The following is a 22,142-nucleotide window of genomic DNA, read 5'->3' on the forward strand; positions in this document are numbered from 1 at the left end:
TGCCCATCAGTTTTCAATCTATTTTTTGTTTTCATTTCACCTTTGTCTTTTATAATAGCTTTGCTTAATTTCAAAGCCCATATTAACTAAAACTTTGATTAATTATTCTCTTAACGACATAATCAATTGTTAAAATCCTGCTGAAGGAATTAGAAATAAACCTTTTATCGTGAATGTAGCGTTGGATTTCAGATTCCAAGTTTAATTTTTAAATAAGTGTCTAAAGAAAAGGTCATCAGTTCGAAAAAGAATTTGAATTGAAATAATTAAGAAGAAAAATAGGCTACTACTTGATGCTCTAAAGGAACAGTTTCTTTGAGAGATTTGCAACAAAAAAAGTATTTGCACGGTTTTTAAACAAGATTTTTTTAAAGAAATCAACGACAATGATAACATAAACATTGAGCAAAGAGACACAATATTACATGAAAACTTTCAAAGAAACTTGTTGCTTTAGTCTGAAAGGCCATTCATAGAATATGTTAAAACAACAAACAAGTTTGAAAACGGTGACTAATCACAAAGGGCATGATGGGTATGACGTATAACGATGGTATGACGTATTCACACTAAGACCAATTAAAAAAGGGAATTACGATATGTAAATAGGCCAACATAACGATGCTTTACTATGCACCTGTTAAAATCAGTACCCTGGGTGCCTTAGTCAAAATCAGTACCATTATTTAGTCTCAGAGACATAGATCGAACCCGCAGCTGTCTACAATACTTTATCCCCGGATTTATGAGGCACTGGTACCAAGGGTAAAAAGCCAGTAAGTGTGAGGTGCCAGCAAATAGGGGGGGGGGGCAATCAAGGAAGTTGGAAGGATTTCAAATTTGGAGAAGCACAGTTAGGGGCAACATGTCGTAAAAAAGGGGCCTTTTCAAATCTCTTAGAATTTTTCGAAAAGTTGGGAAGCACGTGCCCCTGGAGCACCCGAAGTCACTGGGGGCAATTATCATACAGAGATTAATTACAGTCTGATCGTTGATAAGGGTTTGTTATAGTGGATCCAACATTTAAGGAGCTTCGAGCAAGCCTGTGCTTAAATATATTTGCATCTCAGTGTCCATAAAAAGTTTAAACTTTTATCTTCCAGCTAATACATAAGCCAGGCTTAAACAACTGTCTACAAAACAATTAAAAAAGGCGTGACGTGTGGGGTTAACCAAATTTCTTTCCTTAGCCATATAGCTGCAAACTATCCAGATTCTGTTCAGACTAGACTCAAACAGGAGCAAGCACCGCGCACCATTCTAAAAGTGAGTGGACTGAAAAAGGGCGTGGCCGATAATTTTTTGCGATCATGCCCCTTAGAATTCTGGAAAACGCCACTTTTAGAAAACACTTGCTTTTTCCTCTTATTTTTTCAAACAGTCCAATTCAGAGAAGATATCAAATACTTATAAAGATAGATTTAACAAGATAAGACAGCAAGAAAATGAACAAAAAAGTGTTCCTCGTCAAGAAAAGGCTTGTAAATAGACTGGGATACTTTTTAGGCAGATAAAAGATCGAATTGGATAATCTAACTTGCCATGAGAAAAAATGGGACATCATTTCACTTCTAGCGTCTTCTTATCGTGATAAAAAGGGGTTTAATTTATAGTTACAACATAATTATTACATGTTGAGAATACTATGTTTTTAAAAGAAATGTACCACATAGAATATCAAACAAAAATGCTGCGGAAAAAAACTTTCCAGTGGCATACTTACGAAGTGCTAGGTTAAGTATCAGTCTTTTTTTAAAAATTTCAAGGACTCCTTATTTTTCCTAAAGTGAAACATAAAAGGGTATACTTTGCTCAAGATGTAATCAAGAGTATGAAAAAATCTTCTGGCAGATAAGGTGGCTAACATTTCTAGAAAATGTGTTGCTTTTTTCTGAATTGCTTCTGAAAGATTTAGGACAGCTGCGTTCTTGGAGGCCTAGCATGTTCTGAAATGATTGCAAAATGTTGAGAACGCAAATGATTATAGCTATTTCAAGACTTCGTGAAAGAGAATCGTGAAAGATCATTAAATGAAAAGCAACATTAGCTCTAGCAGTGATTCATCGCATTCGTTAAAGAATCCTAATACCAATATGATAATTAGGAAAACACATTTCTATAGAAATCGCTTCTACAACTCCTTGCATCTATTTAAAGGCAGTCTGTCCCCTCAATGATTGGCTAATATGAACAATAAGTCTTCCCGCCTTAACGGATTTGGCTGGCCTAGCTGCGGTAGTGGACGGCATTTGAAACTGCGCGCAAAAAGCTATCGGGAATGGCAATAAAATTTAATTACTGGAATTGAATGATGATAACGGAAGCATTTCCTTTCGCTGTTGACATATCTGTCACAAAAACAAAACAGGGAACAAAGTTTTTCTAGCCACAGCTTCACTTCAACGGGAACACAGCCATTTGATTCAAAGCTCTAGAATCAAAGTTGTCTCTGATTGGTTTAAATCGTTTAATTATCGATCAAGCTCAACGGTGCGTGAATTTCACTCCCGTGAAAATAAAGTTGAGCACAATAGGGGACAGACTGCCTTTAAACAGGGAAATTTACTAGGTTAATAATCATGATAAATCAACTGGTTTGAATTACAAAAGGAAGTAGAAAATCTTAAAAATATAGTTAAATCAGCCGGTTATAGCAGAGGTTTATTCAACATCCTATTTGAAAATGTTTTGTCTGTAGTCCACTTGGAAAGAGATTTTGAACTTGGATGAAACTTTCAAAATCATTAATTCCCTTACTAAAAACTAATTAACGCTGGACTGAATCGATTTTGATTAGGCTTGATTGCTTGATTACCTTGATGGATGGTAAAAAATTTGTGCTTATCTTTCTGCTTTTTTTTAAAAGGAAATTCACATAAAGCCATAGAATAATTTGGCAAGCAAAACCCCATAAAAATATATGCATAACAAGTTTTGTCTTGATTTAGAACAAAACCAGATTAATTACAAAAACTGGAATCAATGAAATCGAAAAAACCTGAATATATGAAGAATAAAATTAAGCAACGCTGACTGCAGATTTAAAATGCAGGGTCCAGAAAAAAGTGAAACAACGTTAATGCTATCCTTTATTGAGAATAATTCCTTTATCGACCGCCCAGAGAGAATTCTGTCGTTGATGTGTGTGACGGTTCCTTGTTAGGCCAAAGCGTCCGTATTTCTCTATTGATTATTTGCAGCCTTACTCCTCGATGCTAGGCCGGCTGAGGAATATATAAGACGTTGTAACTGTGATTGTCAATAAGAAAACCAACAAGAAAAAGCGATCTGCGACTTTTGCAACAGCTTGCCACTCCTCTGTCATTCCGTCTAGTTTTTCTTGCTTTCGTGCACGATCTCCAAGAATAGCAAGGCCTTCAACCAGTTTTTCTGGTATACAGTTTGCCTTTGTTTTGGCTTCTTCATGATCATTCACGTGTCGATTGGAATTCCAGGTTAACGTTTGACTAGACATGTGATTCTTATCGGAATATCCTTTCTGTGGCAAGCAGAGTATCTCAGTTTTAGCATCTCTTCTAACAGCAACTGTCTCGACTTCCTTGCCCAAGGAAAATTCAATATTTGGCCTTCCTTTTGGAGGGTCTACTCGTAAAAATGGGGCAAGCACCTCTATCAAGATGTGTCGTAACCAATCAGGTACTGTGTCTACAGAACGACTGCATTCATAGAGGTTCAGAACAATACAAGTTGCTATGAGTGACAAGCCAATTATCACCATTGAGGCAATAAAGAATTTCCCTATTAGTGGAGTAACTTCAGAAGTCGTTGGTGTGTTTTCTGCTATCATTAACATAAAAACAGTCATTGCTAGCAAGGTAGTTATAACAAGCGTCACTCGCTCTCCGGTGGCTGGCGGTAAGACGAATGTCAGCAAACCAAGGGCAGTTATAAGAAAACAAGGGACGATGAGATTGTTGAAGTAAAACAGTGTTTTCCTTCGTATATGAATTGTAAATAATATGTATGGATACGGCTCTGGACAGCAACTATGGATAAAAACAACTGAATTAAAAAAATATCTCCATTTGGAACATCGACATTAATTCAAGGGTCAAAATACCAAGTGAAATAGGGGCATGTATGAAATTATAGTTTCGAAATTGAAAAATCATTGAAATTATAGGGGCAGTATAGGCGTTGGGTAAAAATAAAGAGCATAAAGAAACAGATACAAAAATGATTGATCAGAGACAAACCGAAACTAGAAAAGTTAAACATTTCTCAATAAACAAATCCATTAATATTTTCCAAGCCACTCAGTTATCTGTAATTTCCCCTTTGTCGTGTGTTGTTGAAACTACAACCTATTTTACTAATCGTATTCTATTAATAAACCCTACAGAAGAAGGGTACACAATTTATTTATAAGGATACCTAACATTTTGCCGAGCCTCAATATTCTTAAATATTTGTGATTTTGAGCCTAAGGTTATTGTTAAATTATTCTTATCGCGTTGGTTTGATTTGATTTGATAGCTAATACGAGAAGGAGGGGGGCTCGTTTATTCTCGTTTATTCTAGTAGACCTCGTTTATTCTAGTAGGAATTTCTTTATGAGCATTTAATTGATTATTACCAAAAGTACGAATTTGTGCGGTAGTTCAATAAAACGCCAAAGGCAACTCCAGATGTCAAAAATCATCAAATTGAGGGGTTCCTATTCGAGAACTTACGGTAGCAGTGGGGGCTCATTCGAAGAGAGGGGGGATTATTGACAATTTGTAGTTCTAGGGTGGGGGCTTATTTTAGAGGGAGACCTTTTTGAGGGCGGCCAATTAAAGGATTTACGGTATATTCATCGTAATAGTTTGACGAATATAAATCATAAAGGAATCGAATTTGTTTCAATACCTGTATTTTTCTACACCTCTCGATGACGTTGCATCAATAAGCTCGAATTCTCCGCTTGACAAGTAGGACTTGATATCGGCTTTGGAGCTTTTATTTTGCAAGTCTACCCTTAAGCCATCGTATGTCCAGCTTACAAACTTGATGACACATTTTTGATCATCAAACGGAAAGAACTCTATGTCAATTGCACAACGGCTTCGAAGTATAGTTGGCGAATACCAAGTATTGCTCCCATCATGACCGAGAATGACCTTCGTCTTGAATTGATCCATCTGTCCGCTTGCAAGAGTCTCATCGGCACTTGGTAATGAGAAATAAAACAACCTACCCATTACACAGTGCAGAAGAAACAGGGGTCTTACTTATGGGAGCAGGAAAATTTCTTTGGGCTTTTGGGATCACATTAGGGGGTACCAAGTAATTAATATAGAGGAAAGCATCGCTTACATATTTTAGAAATTCCTATAAACGATTTTTCGGTTCTTGAATTAAATTCAAAACTTGGAAGGCTGACAAGACAAGTTGAAGGCGAAAGAAGATTTGCGGGACAAGATATAGCAGGGTTTTTGAAACCACTAACATAGTCATATCAATTGCAAACTCCACACTCAACATTACAGTTGATAAAAAAATCAACTATATGCTGATCAAAGATGGAATTTTGTCTTTTTAGGTCACAGAAAGAGGTCGAAATGAACAGGGAATTGTGTCTCTTTAGTTCACAGAAAAGGGTCAGGATAAACAAAAAATGGCTCGGAGTTGCAAAATTAGCGTAAAGTAAAGGACAATTGAATAGAAATTATCGATGCCAAAAGAATAAGCATGCCAAAAATTGCAGGTAAATGAATATCCAAAAATATATCTTTAACTCATGAAATGGTTGTTTAAATGATTAGGAAAAGGTCTGATTGTAGGCGCACAATTTCTGTAAAAATACTTGATTGAGTGCAAAAAATACCAGTTAATACTATAACTTAGAATTACAAAATGACAGATGTTTTCGAAGAAAGAAAGAGCGATTTACAAGACGACATTTTGAGCATAGACCGTTATCAAACCAACAAAACGATAACGTTATCAAGATAACCACCTGTCGTTGCAACGGCTTTATCACCAAACTTTTCGGTCATGTACAATTTTTCAATTTGTTTGTGCTTGTACTTTAGATTTTACGAAGAAATGAAGTTTTAAAATTTGCAAGGGATTTGAACGCAAAAATCTTCGGGTAAAGCTTTACCAATTACTGTCAAATTCCTTATAAAATTTTTATCTTTATATCGTCATAAATTCAATATTAGGAGCAAAAACATAACGAAAACTTTCAAGTAGACTAAAATTCTTGCTCTCAACCCGAATCTGGGGTCAAAAATTTTGTACAAAAAAATGAAGAATTTTTAAAAATGAGGCTGTAAGTTGAATTGGTGTATTCGCTCTTTCATTTAAATCTAAGTACAATTTCATCATAAATTTCAAGTTATATGGCACTGGCCTATATTGCATGTGACTTTTAATGAGGTTCGCATTTCAGCTTCATGATAGGGTACATATTACAAAGTTCCAAAGTGTGACAAAACAAATAATACGTGTGAAATAATTTTGACTTTTTATAAAATAGCCCGAAAGGACACCATGTAAGCCTCTTAAAGTGCAAAATCAGTTATTGCAATGCATTGAGATAAAGCAAATGCTTTCACGAGGATTTCATGTCACCATGCCTCAGTCAATTGTTAATACATTTAACTGATTTCACACATTGAGAAGTAATCCACAATGTTCTTTCACATTCTCTGGCCCAAATTTACAAGCTCTAGATATAGGGTCTTCTGACGTCATGAATTTGATACACACTTTTGCAATTATTCAAAATATCAAAAAAATCAAAATACCCTACTTGTTAAACAGGACAATATCTGGCAACCAGACTTTAACTGGATCCACATTGACTGATTTGATTCCGCCAAACTTCGATGCATTCCACGTGAGTAAATGATTGTCCCAAAACTAAAGAAAAAAATACGAAGTCAAAGAAAGAACAAAATTTCAAGCTGCAAAAGTTTTGCAAAGACTTTAAGTAGAGATCAATATTTCATATCATATCATTACTGCCCTCAGGTTTTCAAAGAAAGTCCAGGCTAAATTTCGCTTTGGTTGTAGAACAAGGCAGGTTTATGAAGAAACTCGGTGTTTCACGCTCAATGCGTTCATCTGGCAACTGTTCAACTTCTCTGTCGCCCTCTAGGGCAGATATCATTATATTTAGTTGTTAAATCTTTGAAGATCGACATCGATTAAAGAAATAGCAATTCAAATTCCACAACCTTTGAAACTTTGAGTTGCATTTTGAATAAATGATATCAAACACATGTTTCTAGATTCACCAAGGATCGAAGTGGTTCTTGGCAGATCTAAACTGTTCTTGTTTATGTTAAGAAACTCGAAATCCATTTCTACAAAAACAGTCTTCGTGTTGCCATAAATAACAAACACTGCAAATACGATTTCTCTTAAATAAAATTTCATACATTTGGTTAAAGATTGCCTCATTTCTTAGAAATTTGTTTGTTTGCTGTCATTCTACTGCCAAGAAATCAAATTATTTTCTTTACAACTCACGAACCACACTTTTCTATAAAAGATTCAATTGTAGCTACTGAAAATTTATAGCGGTTGTATTATACTTGTAAAGAGAACAGAAGACAGCTGGAAATCAAAAAAATGATTCTGTAAAGACAGAATTTTGTCTACCTTAGAATAGATTACTTTAATTGAAGGTAGCACGGAAAAATGAAAACATTGAATACTAAAGTATACTCTGTCCAAAACTTTTCAAAGCATTAACGGCTCTTGCAAAACCGGCATGCTTTGCAACTATGCTTTCAAAACCGGCCTAATATCGTACTGCATGACAATACAAAACAATCAGTTTCTCAAGACAGCGACCGCTAAGCATGTCGGTTGCGCAAGAGCCCTTAATATCGGATAAAGGTAATCGGAATTTATACCCCGGTGCCGGTATAATGTAACGGGAGAGGAATAGAAGCCTATAGACTAGTTGCAGATAATTTTATAATCGACCCCAAACTAACTTTACAAAATTACTTGAATATTTCATCAAGTTATAGGTCCGAAACCATATCATTTTACTAATTAGAGTAAGAACTGTAAAAAACAGGGTGATTGGTGATCCATGAATCATGATGGGAATTCGGACTATGAGGGTTAAAAAGTCCCTTAAAATTGAAAAAGCAAGAGTAAATGAACAGAAATATTTTATGGATTCATTTCAGCTACAATCGTAATATGTGCATTCTGCAGTGTTTCAAAGAGATTAAATAAACTTTTATATCTTATTGTGTCAAAAATGAGCTTGGTTATGCAGATAATCTGATAAGAGGAGCCCCCATTTGTGGTTTGTGAAATAGCATTCAGAGCGTTTATCGTGCAACAAAATCAACACAAACAGACACGTTTGAAAGTGGATACTTTTACGCAATGGGCAGCGAAATTTCCTCCTTCTGTTTTTATAATCCCATGTTTTTATATGTCATTCCAGGGGCCATGAAAATCTTTCTATACAACTGGTGTCAAACATTATACACAGTAGAACGAATTCCCTTCTATAGAGAAATTTAAACTGCACCTTTTCTTGTCATTAAACGTAGACAGAAAGTAAACATACAATTAACATACCAATCGAAGCCATGTGTTGCTGATAAGAATTTGGTCCTTTTCAACCTACAAAAAAAATGATACCTTGACTTTAACGTAACAACTTAGAATTGGTCTCTTAATGTTTATGGACCAAGGATGGTGATATTATTATCGAGAAACGATGGTTCAATGAAATGACTAGTAACATATCAGAAATGATCATGTTCAGTTTTAATGAAGTTCACTTTTAAAGTAGTAAAAATTGCATGAAGCGAAACCAAAGGCAATGGTAGCCGAATGTCAAACGCCCTTACTCTCTAAACATGGGGTAACCTTGTTTTGTTTTGCTATATTCATGTTTTAATTTGTGTTTCGCCTCGATGTTTTTAATGACGGCAGATGTCGTTTAATAACTAACTGATCAAGTATTCTTATTTAAAAAAGATTTGTTGCATTTCTTCAACAGATTTTGGAAGAGCTGGTTGTTTTCTTGGTTCAAACTTCCAACATTTAAAGTTAAAAATGACAGCGAAAATGCATTAATGAGTGAATGTCGTTAATGTGCTCCTTCTCAGAGGCGCCTGATCTCTGCTGCAGATGAATTTATTTATTCAAACTTTTGTGAAATCAAGATCAGAACGATACAAGACTGAGATACAGCTGGTTCGCATAATTGCATTAACCGAGAACTTTATTTATAAGCCCACAGTTTTCTGCATTTGAACTTGCACACTACTTCAACGAGCAGATTCGAGGAAATTAAGGACTAAAAAATATAAAATATTTATACTATACCCTTTTGAAAAAACTTATTGCAAATTAGATTGCGTTGTTTTATTCAAGTGAGCATTGTAATAAGAAATCAGATTTTTATTATACTTAATGACTCATCAATAATTCCAGAAATTCAGCCATTTCGAATGCTGTGGACAGAAGTTCTTAAAAAAGCAAACTCAGTACTAAGAGGAAATTTAGAGTTGAGTCAAAAGCCTTAGCAGCAGAGGTAAAAAACGGGGGTTGGCAAAAGCTGTGTGCTATTAGCCTGTGTCCAAGACCTCTATCCTGAAAGGGTCTGATGCTTTGAGTAACGAGAAAGATGATTGGGTAAAGATAAGGGGTTTTAAAAGAGCTTTGGCAAGCTTTGCGAATTCTTTGTATCTATTATTCAAAACGATTTGATCATTAATCATAGCAAGAGAGATTGTGGGTCGAGAACTCATTCCCTCATTTTCAATAATCGTGGCTTTCGATAATTATCCAAAGAACTAAGCAATAGATGGTATAGGTCATAAAGATGTTAAAATAAGGTCTAAGTCCAAAGTGTTGAAAGATTGGTGCCCAAAGCCCCCCTTATTATTCCGGGGCAGGGTACGGGGCATTTCCTTTGAAGAAATTCAACTCTACCCACCAGGTCAATCAACTGTGTGTAGGCCAGGTCTATTTTGACTTCAACAGGCAGTGACTTATTTTTGACAGGACGAACTTCTTTATTGTAATTGCCGTTAAAAAGATGATTAAGTAGATTCAACTCATCATCGTCAATTTTTTCTGTTTCTGGAGTTGAATGCTTCGTTTCGGAAGAGGCTGTAATAGAAAAATAATGACGTCATTAATGTAATGCCAAGCAAAGAGAAATACTATTACTAATGGCGGTGCCACGGGATGACAAGTCCAGCTGGGAGGATCGTTTTTATATCGTCTAAATTCAATGAGAACATTTAGGAACAGTACCCTTTTGATGCAGTTTTATGACTTTAACACTGTCTTAACGTAACCAAGAGCTGGAGCCCCCCCCCCCCCCAACCAATAATTGACAAACTCCAGTTTATTTCCTTTACAATAGTGTACTGATTGGGAAGCAATACAATGGGCAGCCCTCTCCCCAAATATGAATTTCGTTCTTACGGCACTTTCCAAAATGGTTGCAAGTTTCCATAAGAGCTGGATGTTTTAATGATAACATTCGTTTACAGGCTGAGGGTCGTTTTCCAGGTTGAAATTTAACCCAGTATAGACAAATCATCACACTGCAAGTTACAAAAATGATTTGATACGACGTAAAGAAATCTTGTGCTTCGATAAGCATTTTCCAAAACATCAAAGTCAAAGAGAAAAAACAAAAAGTAAGATTGTGTTTGTCATATGTATTTAATTCGCCAAAAGAGACTGGGATTAAGGATCATTCTTTATTTGGAAGGCAGCTCGAAGTTCTGGGCCATCTAAAAAATCTTTAAACAAAGATAATACAAATAATTCATTATTATTATCCTCGCAAAATATTCTCGCTATCTGCCATCTTCCGTTCAGAAATTAAGTGGTTGAACAACGTTTATTGAAGATGCTTTTCTATTCATAAGAGGTCGGAGAAAATTTTCAATCTGTTTTTTCAGTCACACAGCTTTTCGTCAGAGGAAAAGACATTGTTAGGCCTTACAAGGATATTTGTTGCCTCAATAAGCAACGTCAAAGCTAATCAAGCCTATTCGTCAGAATCTTGGTTTGGCTTGCTTGCTTTACCAAACGAAGGCCTCAATGCCAATCCTCGTTTGAACATTTTAAGCATGGGACTGACTCCTTCAGTTTGTCCAAGATCTTCATTGAATAATTGATTGAAGAGATTCATTGAAGTAAGATGTACAGCAAACTCAAAATGTGGATTGACAGCAGTGTCTTAATTGGATAGCTGAGGTTTTCTTAATTAACAATGTGCAGTAAGACGATCTCGCCTAAATGCATCAGTTTGATGTCTTTCAAACTAAAATTCAAGTCCTATATGCATCCTTAAGAGGATTTTTAACCTAAAGAAGGGAGTTAAGAGCAAACCGTTTGAAAGGTAATCAAAATCTAAAAGGAATTATCAAAATGCAACAGGCTTTCAATTTACGTTGTTCTGATTGAAACAACTAAAACATCTGGAAAACCAACAGATTATGATGCATTGTATGCATTTAGGAAGTTACTGCATATGTAATTGTCTAAGTATGTAAGAGAAAATCCAAGGGCTTACTGGTTAGGCAAAAAAACCTCCAGATGAATAGGATAATGAGTGGTGGAATTACTTGCATCTTGACAGAAATCAATTTCTCACGTGATGATCAGCAGCTAAAAAAACAAGATTGAGCAAATTAATACATCAATACTTGAACATTATGGAGGTAGAAGATAGCTGCAGCCTTATCAGTATAAAGGGAAGGTAGAAGATAGCTACAGACTTATAAGCGAATAAAGAAGGTAGAAGATAGCAGCAGGCTTATCAGTATAAAAAGGAAGGTAGAAGATAGCTGCAGGCCTATAAGCGAATACAGAAGTTAGAAGATAGCTACAGGCTTATAAGCGAATAAAGAAGGTAGAAGATAGCAGCAGGCTTATCAGTATAAAACGGAAGGTAGAAGATAGCTGCAGGCTTATAGGCGAATAAGGAAGGTAGAAGATAGCAGCAGGCTTATCAGTATAAAAAGGAAGGTAGAAGATAGCTGCAGGCTTATAGGCGAATAAGGAAGGTAGAAGATAGCTGCAGGCTTATCAGTATCCTAATGGAAGGTCATTAATAGCTCAAATTAACCATGCAATAAATCAGAACCTAGGGTTAAAAAAGGATGAACCATTTGATTTTTGATAATTTTGATTCACATTCTTTTAAAAGCCAATGCTAGTGTGCATCAATAAACTTCCAGTGACTACAGAGTAACGAACCAAGATTTTATCCCAATGAACAGCGAAATTATGTTTTTTTTATCAACTTAAAACAACTACAACTTTAATATTTACATTCAACTGTGCCCCTCATAGCGGGAAAAGACCCAAGGTCATCATGTTCCCACTATGAGGGACACTTACAATAAACAACCCCTTACAAAGAATATATATACAACAAAACTAAAAAGGGGGGGGGGGGTAGCTGCTGTTTGGGGTTTCACTTAAAGCGTTGAGTAGTCTTAATGTATGATATAGTGGCATCCATGATCATTCTATTACTAATTATATTCAATCGTGAACTGCCATATAAAAGGTAACCTGCGCGCAGACTCGATTTGAGTCTGCACTCTGGCTAGCACAAGGCTGTTGTATCCATATCATTCATGTCCAGGGCAGGGATTTCTGAAAACTGACCAAAGAGATCTGTACGCATCAAATCAAACTGTGGGCAGTGCAGGAGATAGTGTTCATTGTCCTCTTTTCCAGTTCCACAACTACAAATCGGGTTTAGGCAGTCAAAGTTATGCCGGAATCTATGTTCGTTTAATGCACTAAAATTCAATCGAAGTTTTGTTAAAGATCTAACACCGTCAATGTCATGGATGTTATAAATAGAGTTTCCTAATGGTCGTATGGTTGCAAGAAGTTTACGTTTGAATTCATCAATGCTTACAGAATGTTTTATATCATCACAAAGAGGATTCCATTCAAAAAGAGTATTTTGGAAATACGTATTCGAAAAAATTACCGAAATTATGTTAATCTTCTACTTAAAACGTTTACAATTAAGGATTTAAAATAATTTTGAAATATGCCCTAATAACTTTAGTTATGCAGAAATGAAGGTAGTTATGCAGATGAGAAGGTAATTATGCAGAGGGAAAGAAAATCATTCAAAATAGATGGTAATTCTGCAGAAGAGAAGGTAATTATGCAAAAGAGAAGGTAATTATGCAGAAGAGAAGGTAATTATGCAAAAGAGAAGGTAATTTTGCAGAAGGAAAAATAATTATGCAGAACAGAAAGACGTTATGCAGAAGGGAAAGTGATTATGCAGAAGAGAAAGTAATTATGCAGAAGAGAAGGTAATTATGCAGAAGAGAAGGTAATTATGCAAAAGAGAAGGTAATTTTGCAGAAGGAAAAATGATTATGCAGAACAGAAAGACGATATGCAGAAGGGAAAGTAATTATGCAGAAGAGAAAGTAATTATGCAGAAGAAAAGGTAAATATGCAGAAATATGCAAGCGGTCTACAGGGCATCGATCACAGATACAAATCGTTTATGACGGTTATACGTCATTTAAAATACTTAAAAATGACAAGGAAAAGAGCCTTTTGTCTTAGAGTCTCTCATTCAAGTATAGGCAGCAAAGAGATATAGACTTTTTGTTTGTCTTACAATTTTCGGTAATCATTCAATTTTTTGAAGTATGTATACTTGATTCACGATAAGTTTGAGTATATTAGGACAGTGTGAGCAGCATAGAAGAGCGCCAAAAGGTGGAAATTCCTCGAAATTGGTGACAGGGGTGGGAGAAACCATTTGCTTTTAGAAGCTATAACGCTATATAGTCTAGGCGAATCAGTCTTCGAAACAGAATACTGGTGAAGTAAACTTTCACCCATTAGTTGAAGTACAATTTATTTGATATATTTGAGTTTACGGTTTTTTATGCAATACGAACAAAAGCAGTATGTAAAAAATAGTTGTTTATAGAGTCCTTGTTGATTCTGCAGAATCCTTAGCGCTTAACAAGGTCATTCGGACCAACTTTATTACCGATATATACCATTGTTGAATTTATGGCAAATAATAAACAAAAACAAATTGATATTGAGAACTGATTGCCAACGAGAGAGATGAAAAATTATTTTTAACTTCCTTTTGATTTGGTTGATTAATTTAAGATAATAACGATTATATGTGTAATAAAATATTATCAAAACAAACGTTTGACAAGATAAATGGGAAAATTCAATCAGCCTATAATCTGGTACGTTAATAAAATAGCAACTGTTACGTGTTAGGTAGCCAAATACAGCGCCATGTTACAATTGTAGACAAATTACCGCTATACTTCTTAGTTTTGATCACATCGCTACCATGACATTTTATCAAGCATACCAAAAATATAAACAGAGAAGAAAATCTTAAAAACTATTACTCGCAAAACGATAAATATTTATTCCAAAAATCACTCAAATTTCAAAGCTCTAATTTTTTAGTCAGTCCCTAATATGAGTATAGATCAGAAGCATCGAATTAAAACTAAAATAACACTTTTTTTACGGAAGATGCAATAGGTGCTTTCAATTATATATCATTTTTATTCTAAGGTTTAATATGATTTTTTCAAATGTGTACTGAAATTAAGTTTCATTAAACAAAACATAAGAAGGATTTTTTTGCAAAAAAAGCAAGACCTGCAGTCTAGTTAGATGTCCTTCCGCGAATAACAATATTTTGCCTTTCATGTTGGCATACAATCCGAACAATCAACATATTGCAAGTACATGCAAACAAACGGTTTCATTATAGGACTCAAGGCTGCAATCAACGTAATGGGAGGCGACATTATTTTCCAAGTTGAAGTATGTTTATAATGGCGCATAAATGTGGTCACGAACTTTGTTGAGAAAGATATTTAGCATTCAAGACAATATTCGAAACTTTAGTCAGCGGAATACGATCTCGCGAGAACGGTTTCTCTATAACATTAAATTTCATTATCAGTGATTTAATTCTACTTTAATATAAAACTGTAAAAAAAATTATTAATTAGAGTTCAAACATGTTACCTTCAAAACAACAGGAGCAAACAACTTTCAAAACATCCCCGACTACAAGCTGAAATATTTTGAATCAGTAAACGCAGGTGGCATGAAAGGATTAACTATAATGTATTTGAGGGCGATAAATAATCCGAGGATGGTTTAGAAAGCACAGAATTTTGTGGAATTTATTCTACACACCAAAAACTGGAAATATATTTTAAATACTGAAAAATAAATGTCGAACTTTGTTGTATCTTAATCTGCAATAAGCAAATATTGAATAGGAAAATATTGAAATTTATCGTAGAATTTGAAACCTGGAGATAATAGTGGTAATATTGAAACGAAAATGGTAATATATATAAGAAAAGTGTAGATATATATATATTGATCATTAGCAACGATATGCAAGAAATTGATAAATTGATGATGATTGCCAACTTTAAGCAACTGGCAAATCGCGAGGTTACTATTTTTAAACAAAAACAAGCACCGAATTTAAAAATGAAGATCAAAACTGAATACCACTATCTAGAAAAACGCATAAAAAAGCCTTTATAATTGAACAGAGAGTATATATATTACCATGATGTATAGTTTGGAATTAATTTTGATTGATGTACATATATTTTGTTCAATAATATCTAGGGGAGAATGTCAAATACCATTCACCCTGAAATTACTTAGAATCTTAAATCTGAAAATATTAAGAAACGTCAAATTGCTAGCTTTTCTTTTCTTGTCTGAAAAATTTGGCTTTGCTTGCAACGTTTGAGATTTTCCAAGAACTGTTAACGTCCTTGACAGCTACATAAAGAATTTATCTACTCAAATAACTTGCACACATTTGAAGCAGTTCATGAAAGATTTCGTGGGTTTAAAGTGTTAATAAATTTTCATTTGGTTATAATATGTAAACTCCGAAAAGAACAGATTTATTTAGCTAGCCTTGTGTTTACGAAACTTCAGCATCAAAAAACCCCGGGTATCTTAAAGAGCATTGCTTTCTGACCAGCATTCGTGACCAAGTTTACCATCAAAATACACTTTTTAGCCAAGAACATCATCTACTTACAGATGGCCCTTTGATTCCTATCTTCTCTTTAAGATGTGAGCCCAGAATGTTGCGACTCTTCAAAAATAGGTTATAAAGAGCTGCCTTAATATTTTGCCTCAAAATAAACACCTAATTATATGTCTGCCAAAACTTTTGCTTTGATAATCACATTGTATCTAATAGTTTTCCAATGTAAATCACTTGAAACCAAAAAGCAATAGCTGCGCCAATAATTAGATTAAAAAACAAGACTTCGAAGAGAGTTATCGAAATAGAAGTCTTTTATAAGGAACCAGCATGTCGAATGCAGAAAACATTAAATAATCGTTAGTGCGTAAGACAAAATTCCTAAGGAACTTTATTTTTTGAATATCTTTATCATTGCAAACAATCAAGAATATAGAAGCCAGTAACATTCATCAGGAGTTGAAAATCACACAAATTGTGTCACGAAAGTAGCTATCGACTATTTCCTTGCGTAATTTCGAGCAATTCGTTTTTCTACTTGATTGAAATTCCACTTTTCATATGTCAAACGTCGAAGGAATTATTAAGCAACATTTAGTATACAATTCAATAAAAATAGGTTCAAAAATAAGGAACTTTGAGAACTAGGAGCTAAATTCATTATAATAGAGCGCGTATAAACATAAAATCGGCGATTGAACAGCACGTACGTCTAACATATTTATTGCCATTGCATCAAACTGGTGTTGAAGATGCTATGCCAAATCCCATATGTCAAAACTCACATCATTGTTCCTTCGTTTCAACCGACAATCATAAATTTGATAGGACGATCATCATAAAAATGGGTTGATACAATCTGCCTCAAAATGAAAATATTTAGATCTAGGTAAGTAATTGAAGAGTTGCTGCTTCCCAGATGAATCTGTCATTACAGTAAGAAGAAGAACACGATTTCAGGTATTGAATAAATTATATATGAATACATTGTTTGGCTTGCGCATTCATTTGTCCAGCTTTCGTTTCATTAAACACTTGAAACAAACCGCTAACATTTGCGCTTTGCATTGTTTGAACTTATTGAAAAATTATTCCAAGAATAAAGCAAAAATCTCCAGTATCTCAAATCTAAGTACCTGCTCTCCAATCAGCTTGTTACACAGACAAAAATATTGTATAAACATTATCAAGCGTAAGATACAGTCAAGGGCTGTTTGAAGATCATCAACCCATTCTCTAGACATAAAACATCGACCAACGCTGATATTAACCAATAGAAAGTGGATGGTAGCCGTTTGTCGTTATACAAAGATGCAACAGCTATGCAGGTCTTAATTACACAGTTGATGAGGCGGTTTCTCTCAATCGCACACTGGTAGGTTTATTTTGAATTTGCTGCAAATAATATTTTGAATTTGATAAATAGCTCTAAGGAGCCATAGTAATTTTCATCACAATATTTACTTAATTAGAGAACTCAATACTTTTAAACATGTGATCACATGCAAATGGCAGTTGAGAGAACGTTAAGATAGCAGTTAAAACCTGCTGTGTGTTTCTGTATATTCTGTATTATCAGCAACATCTGGATGCTATTGTTAAATGAAAAATACAATTTGTTTGGTGATAATAGACCTTAAGTAATGTAAAGAAGTTAATGTGAAGAGGTCGAGCACGCCATTAAGAACGAAGCCATTTGAGATGAGATGAAACAAATAGGTGGGGTTATAATTAGATGGGAATTGTTGCTGAATGGTGCAGAAAAATCAATTGGTTGTTTCTGCAAAGAAATAAAAATGACGGGTGGGAAGATAAAGAAAGGAAACTTGATTTGATATTCTTTTCTCATACATCAATGAAGAAAAAACATTTTCTGTTAAACCTTTGACTTATTTTATAACATTCCATAATGATTTTCAATCCATCGTTCATCAAAAAACTCGAAAAAACTAATCCTAGACAGCTAATATAGAGAAACTATGAATAGGAGATAGTCAAAGTTTATAGAAAAATATGATTTCAAAATGAATAAATTACGAATTGATCCGAATGAATAAATGACGAATTGACAATAGTTTTTTAGGGATATGGAATAGTACATAATCGTTACGGAGACAAGATAGATTTCGTGATAGATTTCACTAGTCCTTGCATCAACTAGCGAGGCCATCATTGAAAGCGAGGTCATCATTGTTTTGGAGAAGCTGGATGGGTGAAATTGTAAATGTGACTGTGAATAGACAACAAGGGAACAGCTTAGCTGCTGGAAATCCAAATCTTAGTAATTATTATGGGCGAGCCCAGCCAGTCAGCAATGATTTAGAAGTAATCACATCTTATATTAAGTAGCTTTCCTAATGCAAAAAACCTTCATAAGGAAAAAAGAGAATTTCCTTACACATCAAGGTTATTGAATTTATTACGTTGTTAGAAAGTGGTATGCAACTAAGACCTCGTTTACACTACAAAAAAAGAACGGAACTCTTTGGTTCCGTGCCTGAAGAAGCGACGATAAGCCTTGCGTCTACACTAAGCATCTTCGTTCAGTGCTAGTTTGGGAACGGTTCCGTTCTTCTTTGGTTTCGCTAAAATGCGAAACTCTTTGAACTAGGGTTGGAACGAGGCTTTCTGAAAATGTCAGACGTCATTGCCGCGTCACTGCGCATTCTTCACATGAAAGTTCCGTTCTTTTTACTTAAGTGTAGCCGGGGTCAAATTTGGTTCCGTTCCTTTTTGCTTCAGTGTAAACGCGATGAAAAAAAAGTGCCCAAAAAAGAACGGAACTCTTGGTAGTGTAAACGGGGTCTAAGACAAGACTTGAATTAAATGGAATACATAATAATACATATAGACAGGTGCAATACATAAGGTGAAGTCAAACTTTAACATGGTGAAAAACGCAAATATGTCATGATAGACAGTAGGTTAATTTTGAAAAACCGCCTATTAATTGTTCGTAAAGAAGACACTTTGGCAGCAAAAGTAACTTCGAAGAGAAGGAATGAGGAATTTCAAGATATCGATTTAGTTCGAAGAAAACCTTGAAACTCGCTTGCAAGTCAAAGAAATGACACCTCTGTCACTGAATATCACAGCAATACGTTTGATCGTAGAAATAGGTCGTAAAATATAAGACGTCCAAAGAAAATTCCATAACTAAAATGTTTAATGTAAAGGTTTTGATATTCCTTCAAATTCTGTGCAGAACACCCTGACGAAGCCTCAGAAATCTAGAAAGGCTGCAAAAAATTACATTTCAGGTGCAGTAATTAACAAAAAACAGATTGAAACTACTTATTATAGTAAACAGGTGTTTACATCCACAGTACATTTGTAGACAAATAATCAAGGTAATAGGCATTGTATATTCTGCGTCATTTCGTCGTTTCTCGAATTTTCTCTCTGTATATTTATCTCTCTTGTCATAAAGGAGTTACTTTTAAACCTTCTTTATGCAAAAGATGAAATTCTTAAGATTAGAATTCAAGATGAAAATGGAAGTGCATAAGTATATCACCTGAAAACTGTAGTACGCTTTTGACTCAGAGAAATTATGTTTCCACAGAGTGAAGCACCGCAGACGCAACTCGTCGAAAACGCTAACCCAAGAATCGGCATCAACAAAAACAAGCAGACAAAAGAAAAATCAGCAGCCGAATAGACAAATATCAAAGGTTTGTGATCCTTAGGCCATTTACGATATGTAAACAATGCACATGTTATTGCATTGGATAAAGATATAAGTTTTAAAATAGGCTAGGCTGATTATAAAGGCTGATGCCAGATTGACGCAGATTTTGCGAGCTAATGCGCGTACAGAGCATCAAAGACAATGAGAGTCACATTTTATTGATGAGCTAATTTCCCTTTGGATATAGAATAGATGTGTGTTCAATAAATAAGTAATGTCAATGGTCCTTAAAAGCAGAAAAATAGTATTGGAATTTTTGTTATGTAAATAAATGGCCAATTGACCAGGATGGTTCGGCCGGTGAGGACTACAAGACAACAAAATAGATTAAATTGGATCTCTGTTTAATCACAATAAAATCAATTGAAAATACCAGATAAATGACAAAGAATCAGATTAGAACTAACCTAAACGCTAAGCAAAACTTTAATCTATGAAATAAAGGCTATTTCAGTCACAGCTCTGAAAACACAGGGCATCAAAGCAGCTAACAGTACACTGTAGGTGCCATGCACTGTAGAAAATTTTCAAATGGAACAGGATCATTTCGTTCAGTTAGGATTTGATACATTTCAAATATTTGTAATATATTAAAAATTCGAAGGGATATGAAATATGTTTCAGGTTTAAACTTAATATAAACAGATAAACAATTTGTTTGGGATTTGTCCTTAGCTAAGCGGTAGGTGAGTTTTGCCACGAGGAGGATATGACGTCATAGCCTTTCCTATGACTTTGGCTGGAAGATCTAGCATTTGGTCTTCAAAGGAAGATCGCCGGGAATAGTTTTTTCCAAAACAAACGAAGGTCACAGGGACTAAATGGGCCAATTGCCCTCCTTCCTTGTATTGCACTTCACAGACAGTCGTAATATATAAAGTTAAACAAGTGCACAATCAATGCTGCATAATTTTACATTCTTGCTCTAGAAAGCTCGTCAACAAAAAATGAATTAAAAAATACTTTTTAGCTGACCAAATATTTTGAGCGTATATTCTAACATGCTATGTTACTTGACACAAAGCCGTGTAGAAGAATGTAGCTTACGCTGAGTATTTAGCTGTCATAATCCCATAAACAATAAAAAACACTTCTTCACCAGCATTTCTAATTCAGGCTTGCACGCATATTAACGATCAGAGGTTATTTCCCAATAGGTATTCAAATTTTTACATCCATTATCTTCAATTGTCGTCGAGCATCAGCTTCTTGGTTGGTGAATTGCACTGATTTCAGGCTATTTCGATGATTTGCATTGTGTGGAAATTTACTTTTCAAATCATGGATTAAACATTGGTTTTAAAAACTTTGACAAAAAATACCAAAATATTTGAAATTTCTCTAAATCCAAAAGACAAAAGTAAACTCTAGCAAGTAAAAAGGTTCGATAAAAACCAAAATTTCAAGACAAATTAATGATCGTAAGCTTTATAGCTTTTCATTAGCCCTCAGAATGTACGTTTGAACTTAAATGCAGACGCAGAATCTCCTCAAATCAGCTGTCGTCTTCTAAGCATTGGTTTAAAACAAAGAGATGTTTCACTTTCGAGCGATATCTAAAAGTGCAGTGAATTTGTAGCAGCATACATTTTGGTTGATGTGTGGTTCTGGCAATCACTGAAATCAAATTAGCATCGAGTTTGCTAAATCAACAAGATCTAAAAAAATGTTGAAGTCTGAAGACAAAATAACTGTTGTATTGCTAAGCACAATCTTGTTGAACTGCAATAAGAAAGATCCAGATATGGTCTTTTAAAAGTCAGCTTTCATTCACTTTAAGGTTTTCATGGTTTTCAGCAGGACAAAAAAGAGAAACCTTCCCTGCTGTGATTGTACGCTGTTCGCTTTGACTCGTTTTTTCTATTGTAGAGGTACCAAATAGAACAGGCAAAAGGAAACGTTTGCGGCATTCTTGAAGCAGAAAGATTAGGCAGAAAATTTTTATAAAGAGCTCATTAGCTCAAGACAAGTGATAAATTAAAGGAGAACCTAACAGCAAACACCTTTCAAAAGCATTAAAAGCACTAAGTATCTCAAAACATAAACAAACCCAAGGTTTTCCAACATCCCACATAACGCCAAAGCTGATATTTTATGCGGTGTCATTGTCGCCTACGTCTTTTGTACAAAAATATGATTTGGTTTTACACTAGAAATTGTCCAAGAAGAAGAAAGGGGCTGCATGTTCTCAGATTTGAAAGCTTTAGAAGGATGAAAGACAATCACCTGTGTGAACCAGCAACGCAATTCAGCACGTCTTGCAATGTCTGGCTTTTTCCAAAACATGAAAACCACAAAACCATCCCTAACGAACTTCATCCCTAATTAACATTGCAAAATCATTAGTTATCAACTTTATCCGAAAAATCTTTACACGTACAGGACCCTTAGCGACTGCTACACTTATAAGTACTGGATGATCTGAAAATA

At 34.8% G+C, this 22,142-nt stretch overlaps 2 protein-coding genes across 16 annotated transcripts in view; one reads left to right on the plus strand and one right to left on the minus strand.

Annotated features, from left to right (window-relative positions):
- Positions 1 to 1,563: 1,563 nt before the first annotated feature.
- LOC148958168 (neuronal acetylcholine receptor subunit alpha-2-like) overlaps positions 1,564 to 22,142 on the minus strand; it is a 55,079-nt gene continuing 34,500 nt past the window's right edge. For 9 of the 14 annotated variants that reach the window (XM_089113448.1, XM_089113450.1, XM_089113447.1 and 6 more), the window contains 6 exons: positions 11,531 to 11,625; positions 9,932 to 10,107; positions 8,563 to 8,607; positions 6,764 to 6,873; positions 4,873 to 5,196; positions 1,564 to 4,007 (listed from right to left, as the gene is read on the minus strand). In XM_089113448.1, the coding sequence (XP_088969574.1) occupies positions 3,203 to 4,007; positions 4,873 to 5,196; positions 6,764 to 6,873; positions 8,563 to 8,607; positions 9,932 to 10,107; positions 11,531 to 11,588 (1,518 nt within the window). In that variant the 5' untranslated portion in view covers positions 11,589 to 11,625 and the 3' untranslated portion in view covers positions 1,564 to 3,202. Of the gene's footprint in view, positions 4,008 to 4,872; positions 5,197 to 6,763; positions 6,874 to 8,562; positions 8,608 to 9,931; positions 10,108 to 11,530; positions 11,626 to 15,021; positions 16,712 to 16,731; positions 17,153 to 19,538; positions 19,681 to 22,142 lie in introns of those variants that run through there. The other 5 variants (XM_089113459.1, XM_089113457.1, XM_089113456.1 and 2 more) reach the window with 5 other exon arrangements.
- LOC135681084 (acetylcholine receptor subunit alpha-1-B) overlaps positions 17,256 to 22,142 on the plus strand; it is a 41,340-nt gene continuing 36,453 nt past the window's right edge. For both annotated transcript variants that reach the window (XM_065195387.2, XM_065195406.2), the window contains exons 1-2: positions 17,256 to 17,396; positions 19,587 to 19,695. The gene's annotated coding sequence lies outside the window, so the exon portion shown is untranslated. The remainder of the gene's footprint in view (positions 17,397 to 19,586; positions 19,696 to 22,142) is intronic.

This window comes from Rhopilema esculentum, chromosome 17 (assembly GCF_057945365.1).
Source record: "Rhopilema esculentum isolate cy_ngs chromosome 17, ASM5794536v1, whole genome shotgun sequence".
NCBI lineage: Eukaryota > Metazoa > Cnidaria > Scyphozoa > Rhizostomeae > Rhizostomatidae > Rhopilema > Rhopilema esculentum.